At 38.9% G+C, this 8395-nt stretch overlaps 1 protein-coding gene across 5 annotated transcripts in view; it reads right to left on the bottom strand.

Moving 5' to 3' along the window:
- LOC101859651 (uncharacterized transmembrane protein DDB_G0289901) overlaps nucleotides 1-8395 on the bottom strand; it is a 50617-nt gene that overhangs the window by 7837 nt on the left and 34385 nt on the right. For 2 of the 5 annotated variants that reach the window (XM_035970772.1, XM_035970775.1), the window contains exon 3: nucleotides 5399-5602. In XM_035970772.1, coding sequence (XP_035826665.1) covers nucleotides 5399-5602 — 204 coding nt within the window. Of the gene's footprint in view, nucleotides 1-5398; nucleotides 5720-7464; nucleotides 7629-8395 lie in introns of those variants that run through there. The other 3 variants (XM_035970776.1, XM_035970774.1, XM_035970773.1) reach the window with 3 other exon arrangements.

The following is an 8395-nucleotide window of genomic DNA, read 5'->3' on the forward strand; positions in this document are numbered from 1 at the left end:
AGGTCTTATAAGTGCTGAAGATTAGATACGTTACAGAAGAGTAACTAACACAAAAGGGGGAGAGATACAAGGACGATAGATGTTTGATAGGAAAGGATGAGCAAACCACACCAGAGCACCCGCCAACCACCCAGATACTACTTTTTGTTTAAAAATACTTGATGTGTTATATTGCGTATAATATTGTGCTACACGTGGCTTTTTCTAACAGATCTATGCTTCATTCTCATCATCTCAACGACACGGAAATGAAAACTTGAAGTTTTAAAGCTATACTTCAGTTACAAAATTCCCATACTTACAGAATGGCTTTCTTATATCTTTATGTTTAAGGTAGACTGCATCTTCCCATACAGTTTTTTTTTCAAACAGACTGGAAAACATTGCAGTCACACATTTCATATACAACTAAGATTAACATTGAATATGCGCATTAGTATTTTGTTTATGGGCCATTGCTTTCCTGAAAAGCATGCATCTATTTTTTTGCATGGACTGTTTAAGATTCTGGTCATAATTATCTTTTTTTTTCAAATAACAAAGAGAGTTTTGAACAAAGTGTCTGAACTAGGGGCAAATTCACATTCTCTCAGTTGCATTTTCATGAGGCTCTTTATGTTTTCTATTATTATATTGTTGGAATCGGGATTGATCTATTGGTGGTCACTCCAAAGTTGGTAGCCTTTGGTTCTCCCAAAACTGTATAGTGACATTGACCCTGTGAGAAGATGTGTTGTCATGCACGAAGATGTCTTACCCCCCGGGCCGGTTCTACTCTCTGAAGTGTCTTTAGGCCGTTCCCAAACTAAGGACATTAACATGTTTTTATGCAAAGTAGAATTGTAAATGGGCCGATTCATCAATGTCATGCTCATAACTGTGCTTGAACTGCAACAGTGAACTGCAGCATTTTCTTTCCTAATCCTTACCATCGTCTTTTTTCCTTTACTTTTTTGTATGCTTATCACACTCTTGTGACCCTCTATTTCCGGGGTGCCTTGATAGTCGAAGTGGACTTTGTGCTGTTGAAGCTTGAGAGGTGAGCAGAGTAAGCCTGATTCCCTGTAAAAACTTTTCTGTTGACATACACACCTTTGCGTTCATATGACCTTGCAGTTGCGATCGTCGTAAAAACTCTACTAAAACTAAAAACTAACTAGCAGATGTCTATTTGAAAGACACGAGACCAAATAAGGGTACAACTCGACGTTCCGGCAACTTGCGCGGTGGAGTCCTCTTCATACAGACTTCCAGTGATTCTCAATGACGTGGTTTTGTTCATTCCAAAAAGATCACCCCAAGTCATACCAGTTTTGTAACCTCTGTTCTTCACTGACCAGATGATAATAAGGTCTAAGATCTAACACTCCATGCAAGAAAAAGACCACATGCTCTTCACGGAACCAAGAGTTGCTATACAAAACTACTATTACTACTACTACTACTACTACTACTACTACTACTACTACTACTACTACTACTACTACTACTACTACTACTACTACTACTACTACTACTACTACTACTACTACTACTACTACTACTACTACTACTACTATTGCTGCTGCTGCTGCTGCTGCTGCTGCTGCTACTACTACTACTACTACTACTACTACTACTACTACTACTACTACTACTGCTGCTGCTACTACTACTACTACTACTACTACTACTGCTGCTGCTGCTGCTGCTGCTGCTGCTGCTACTACTACTACTACTACTACTACTACTACTACTACTACTACTACTACTACTACTACTACTACTACTACTACTACTACTACTATACATGTACATGCTACTACTACTGCTACTACTACTGCTACTATTACTACTACTACTACTACTACTACTACTACTACTACTACTACTACTACTACTACTACTACTACTACTACTACTACTACTACTACTACTACTACTATTATTATTATTATTATTATTATTATTATTATTGTTGTTGTTGTTGTTGTTGTTGTTGTTGTTGTTGTTATTATAATAGATTGCATTTATATACCAATGAATCGTCTAAAAAATAAATCTACTTAAAGGGTAATAACTCGATCACCTCTAAGCTAATTTCAATGAAAGTTCAAACAAATAAAATGCAACCATAAGTTCCATAAGAACGTCAAGTTTGCAACTATGAAGAAAATCAATCAACGTATTTGAGAAATAACAAGTTTTAAACAATTTAATCAATATTGGGTAATACGCAACAACAACAAAATAAACATTCAGAAACTTTCTCGGCTTCCCGGGAAGCATACAGTTTAAGCTGCTATTTTCACGTGCTCAAACTCTAACATTCTGACAAGATCTTTCGCTGTATATAGCCGGGTACCCAATTCCATCCAGTCCAAGCTAGGAAAATTCATTTAGAGTGCATTTCCCAAGAGCACAATGTCGGGCCCATGATGGGATTCGAACTTAAGGCTTTACGATTGAGAGTTCAAGAGCCTAACTACTAGGCCACTGACGCCACACACATTGATTGACATATTTCCCTTTGTTGTTCATAGACATGTTTGAATCTAAACAGATACCAAGATGTTTTGGCCTTGCCGAAAAAAAGATATACTGGTACCTTTAGTTTCCAGATTCACATCATTCTGAACGCGCCTGCATCCCTGACAAGGATTGGTTTGTTTTTTTTAATAGCCTGAAGGGGTGAGACTGGCAACTATAACGCCATACCCAGCTAGTGAGAGTCAGATATCGATGATAAAAAGAATATCAAAGTTCTCTTCTGAAATTTAATGAAGTCGACTATTTACTCCGTCATGTTTCTGGTAGATTGTACATTCAAATAGCCGATACATGCATTGATCTTGGTGACGTCGGTCGGTATTTATGTATATCAGGTTCTTTGAGTAAATGTTTGTTCTTGAAGGGAGGTAAGTGTGTCTGTTGAAAAAATGATTTTATGTTCTGTTTATCTCCCCTTGGCTGTCGATTTGTTTTGGGAACTGCGTTGTTATTTTGTTCTTATCGTCCGTGACCACATTTTGGGCAAGTAAGTTTTGTTTTTTGGGTACTGAGTTCCAACTATTTATTGTCCGTATCGTTCTTGAACACATGGTGGGCTAGTTTGTTTTATTTTCAGGTCTAGGAGAAAACTGCTCCTCTTTTCTTTTGTTTTTTCCAGATGTAATGTTAAGTCCAATTTGTACGTGATATATTTGACTGCACTCTTTTCCAGTCTGTTTGAAACTACACTATATCAATTGTTGATATGCAACTCTCCATTCATTTGATATAGGCCTACACTTGATGTCCATTCCACTAATGTCAATGTATCCCAATGCATCTTACCTGGTTCAGATGCGAAGCTTGCATTAGAAACTTCACCTCTGATTTGGGCAGACTCTTTTAACTTTCTTTCTTTTAATTTTCCTTTTCTTACTTTTTCCTTTTTCTTTCCTTCTTTTTTTGTTTTTTGTTTTTTGTTGTTTTTTTGCGAAAAAGGGGGCTGGGGATCAAGACGAACAAAAGCAAATTCTCTTTGAACATGTTCTATACATGTATTTTCTTTGTTTAAAAAACTTGTTTTCATAATTGATGTGTTGCCTTCTATTCTTGTCGTCTTAAACAACGTTATGACTCTGGTTTTACTCCCCTCCCACACTACCCCCCCCCTATTCTTTCTCTCTCTCTCTCTCTCTCTCTCTCTCTCTCTCTCTCTCTCTCTCTCTCTCTCTCTCTCTCTCTCTCTCTCTCTCTCTCTCCTTCTTTCTCTCTTTCTCTATTTCTCTCTTTCTCTCTCTCCATTTCTCTTTCTCTCACTCTCCTTCTTCCTTCCCCTGTTCTCGCTCTCTCTCTCTCTTTCTCTCTCTCTTTCTCTCTCTCTCTCTTTATCTCTGTCTGTTTCTCTCCGTCTCTCTCTTACTCTCTCTGTGTTTATGTAAATGTGTCTGTGTGTTTCTTTCACACACTAACTCATTTGTCCCATTTCTATCTATCTATCTATCTATCTATCTATCTATCTATCTATCTATCTATCTATCTATCTATCTATCTATCTATCTATCTATTTCATCCATCTATAACTGTTTCTCTTTCTCTCTTTGTTTTTCTTTTGTCGGAATATTGTCCTAGACTTATCGCTAAGAAAGAACCAAGAAGTAGCAGTACCAAGGCTGCAATAAGAGTTAGGAGCCAGAAGGAAGAGGCAAAAGGGGTGGGGGTGAGGGCAGGAAGTGGAGACGAAAGCAGACGACAGAACATGGTTAGAGAGCAGAGAAAAAGGAGCTGTAAGGAGAACATTTTAGAGAAGAAATGTTTCCGTCGCTGTCAGGTTTTGACCACGAGAGCCCCCGTTAAAACTAACTGAAAGTTTAAAGAGAAAGACACACATTCATTATGCATTGTTGGAGCACACAGCAGCCATTAGAGTGTATATTTCGGTATAAAAGCTGCATGGCCCAGCTTGGTATTCTCTCCAGCAATGAAATCCCCTGTGCCCTTGTCCTTGTTTGAATTCTGATGCTTCAAGAGGCTGGTTAAAAATAAAGGGGGGGGGGGGGGGGCAGAGTGGTGCTTTATCAATTTAAGGTCATCCTGCGTCCTATTAATCTCTGGTTTGGCTTTAACGACTCTTTCAGAATTATAAGGTAATTTGGGAGATGGTCTGCTTTTGAATGCGATTTCCCATCCATCTCCTATAGGAATGAACTAAAAGGATAAAGACCAATGGGCATTCTTCAAACAACCAAAGATGTATGATACATGAACGTGCGTCTGTAATAGAGATCTGAGTGAGAGGAGAAGCTTTGAGTTAGTGAGAGTAGAGTATGGAGCGAGAGAAAGAGAGACGGAGAGAGATAGAGAGAAAGGGGAGGGGGCAGAGGGAAGAAAGCTATAACATTTTACTTGTTCACCTGCAAAGGATGTTTTAAAATTATCACAAAAAATGAAAAAGTAAGAAATAAAAACAAGCGTGGGGTTCTTGGTGCTTCAAATGTTTATTTATTTCAGTTTGCATCTAATTTCACTAGATCATTGTGTGTGAGTTGGGGGGGGGGGTGTTTCTTTAACGGCATGCCAAAGGGATTTGTAAATCACCCCTTCCTTCGTAAGCGTTATTTATTTTGTAAACGACTGTGTGGATATTTTGACTTTCATTATTGCGTCGTGTGTTTGTGTTAGATACTCAGAATGCTGTCTTCTCATCGGCGATGGAGTTAGCCAATTATCGGACCCTGGTCGAAGGAGCTGTAGTTTCCGTTGGTGGAGTTACCGGCGATGATGACCGAAGAGTTTCCACCTGTGAAGTTCCCGCCTGACGGGTTGATGACAAAGACAGGAAAGTTTCCACTTGTGGAGTTAAAACCTGTGAGGTTTCCACTTGAAGAGTTGCCGGCAAAAGTAGAGTAGTTTCCACTTGTGAAGTTTCCACCTGTGACGTTTCCAGCAAAGAGAGAAAAGTTTCCACTTGAGGAGTTTCCACCTGTGAAGTTTCCAGCAAAGACAGAAGAGTTTCCACTTGAGGAGTTTCCACCTGTGAAGTTTCCAGCAAAGACAGAAGAGTTTCCACTTGAGGAGTTTCCACCTGTGAAGTTTCCAGCAAAGACAGAAAAGTTTCCACTTGAGGAGTTTCCACCTGTGAAGTTTCCACCTGAAGCGTTGAAAGCGAAAGCTCTAGAAATGTTTCCACTCGTTAAATTCCCAGAGGAGAGAATAGCACCAAGTGTCGAATTTCCCGATGTTCCGTTTATTGCTGTGAATATACAAGAAGGAATAATATTATTGGTTAAAAACCATTGCACGCTTCGGAACTTAAGCAAATCTATCTATCTATCTATCTATCTATCTATCTATCTATCTATCTATCTATCTATCTATCTATCTATCTATCTATCTATCTATCTATCACCGAAGTTCTAAATGAATGACATGACAACTGCCTTCCTGAGATTACGACACAATATGATGTGGTTGAAAAACGCTAGGTGGAGAATGACAATGTTCAATTTCAGTAAGATTTTTACGTCACTTGCAACACAATTAGGTCTTATAACTGCCGAAGATTAAAGGTTATAATAAGGAGAGAACAATAGACGTTTGATAGGAAAGATGGAGCAGACCACACCAGAGCACCCGCCACTCCCAAAATGACAATATGCCTTGTCGACCGTTTTCAGATATTTTTCTAAATATAATAATAATAATAATTGCATTTATATAGCGCCTATCCATGCTCAAGAGCATGCTCTATGCGCTTTACAACTTTTATTACTCCAGCAGACCCTCTGAGAACACTCAGAAACATTCTCGGCTTCCGAGGAAGCATACAGTGCAAGCTGCGGATTTCACGCGTTCAAACACTTTCAAACTGGCAAGATCGTTCACTGTCTATAGCCGGGTACCCATTTCCACCTGGGTGAAGTGAGGAAAATTTATGCAATTTATGCAAAGTGCCTTTCCCAAGGACACATCGTCGGGCCCCTGACGGGATTCGAACCCTCGACTTAACGGCTGCGAGTCCGAGAGCCTAACCACTAGGCCACCGACGCCATAAAGTGTCTCTAATCTCTGTGACAGCAGAACAGAACAAAGCGTGAACAAAGTCCTATCTAACAAGCCCCACCCATGCTGCATTAGGTTTCTTTCATTATAACAATCGCATGCAGGAAAATTATTTATGGGAAATGAAATCACTAAAAGAATTCCGCGGGTTACAAGAGAGGAAAGCCAGGGAATCTAAAAGAAACTTAAAAAAGAAACTCGGAAATGTATTCTACCAATCGTTGTGTTAAAGTCTTGCACTACCCATTCATGCAGCATACCAATTTAAACCTAAATAAATTCTGCTTCATGTGACGAATTAATTTTTCATCTAGATCTACGTTAAGTGTGTGTGTGTGTGTGCGTGTGTGTGTGTGTGTGTGTGTGTGTGTGTGTGTGTGTGTGTGTGTGTGTGTGTGTGTGTGTGTGTGTGTGTGTGTGTGTGTGTGTGTGTGTGTGTCTGTCTGTCTGTCTGTCTGTCTTTCTTTGTATCGTTATTATTATTATCATTTTCATTAAAATTTATCATTATTGTTATCACTATTTTATTTTTTTTTAATTATAATAATAATTTCATTAGGATTTTAAAATATATTTATAAGTTGAGTTGGGAGGCGGGGTATGGGGGTGGAAAGGAGAGTTTGGATCTTATTTCAGCTTCATTAACGAAGACTTTGTTTAGTGTAGATTTTCTGTTGACAGCCCGTGTAAATCATATTGTCTCTTCAAGACAACAATTATCCGTTTACAGGAGAGAAACTGTTGCAATAGTCTTCAATTTCTTGCTCTACGTTTATGATCATCAAAGGTTACAAACGCTGTCAGCAGCAATTAGCTTCCGTCCAATATTATTGATACACGTCTGCAGTTTCCCTTTTCATACAAAAGACAGAATGACGTGGAATATAAAATAATAGTGTAACTAGGAAATATTATAGATATGGGTAACCTTCTTACCTGTGGGGAAAGCTTCAGCGAAGCCTACAGCGGTGCAGAGCATCACGGCGAAAATTGACATGGTCTTGAGTAGATATGCCATGGTGGAAGATAGTTTGTTAGAGAACTGCAGGAAGTTTCTACGTCTGCTATACCGTGGTGGTGACGTCACAGTTTGTGGTGCTCCTGACTGCGAAGTGCAAGTGAAAAACATGGAGCGTTAACTGCTTTATATACTGGTCTGCCGATCTTACATCAGTGCGATAAAAAGCTGTCTATTTAGCGGTCCCCGCCCTAGGGTTGGTCCACACAACACGACTGACGTAAACAAAGCTGTAAGGCGAGCTGAAAACACCACACCTTCAGCCCGTCATGTTATCAACTGAACGTTGGGCAAAGGTAGCAATATTCACGTAATTTACAATGTACTTTTTATAGTGGTTGCTTTCATAAGGAAAGGGAAAAAAATATTAGCAATTTTACGTTATTTACAATAACTTACTTTTTGTTAGTGGGTGTTTTGATAACAAAGGGAAAAAACAAACAAACAAAAACGAAAGAACTGTTTATGTTGATGGTTGTTACGTCCTATCTGACTCAGTATAGGTTATTTCGAACAGTGAACACATGGTTCGTTGGCTCGGATCAACGAGACTTTTTTTTTTGTTGCAAACTGAGAGAGATGATTTATGGCCATTCAGATTCGAACTTCATCAATTTGCTGTTGGGTTCTGTAGCCCACTACTCCATTTAAGACAGAACTTTAAAAGTTTTTAAACCCCAACAGTATAGTCTTTATTCAGCCGAAGGAGAGGGTGTCCTCGAAAACCTATATTTTTTTTTTTTTTAGCTGTTGTAAAAGTTTTACGGCACTTGCCACACTATTAGGTCATTAAAGTATCGAAGATTAGATGTGTTACAAAAAGAGTAATAAAAACAAAAAAGAGGGGGG

This window comes from Aplysia californica, unplaced genomic scaffold (assembly GCF_000002075.1).
Source record: "Aplysia californica isolate F4 #8 unplaced genomic scaffold, AplCal3.0 scaffold00319, whole genome shotgun sequence".
Lineage (NCBI taxonomy): Eukaryota > Metazoa > Mollusca > Gastropoda > Aplysiida > Aplysiidae > Aplysia > Aplysia californica.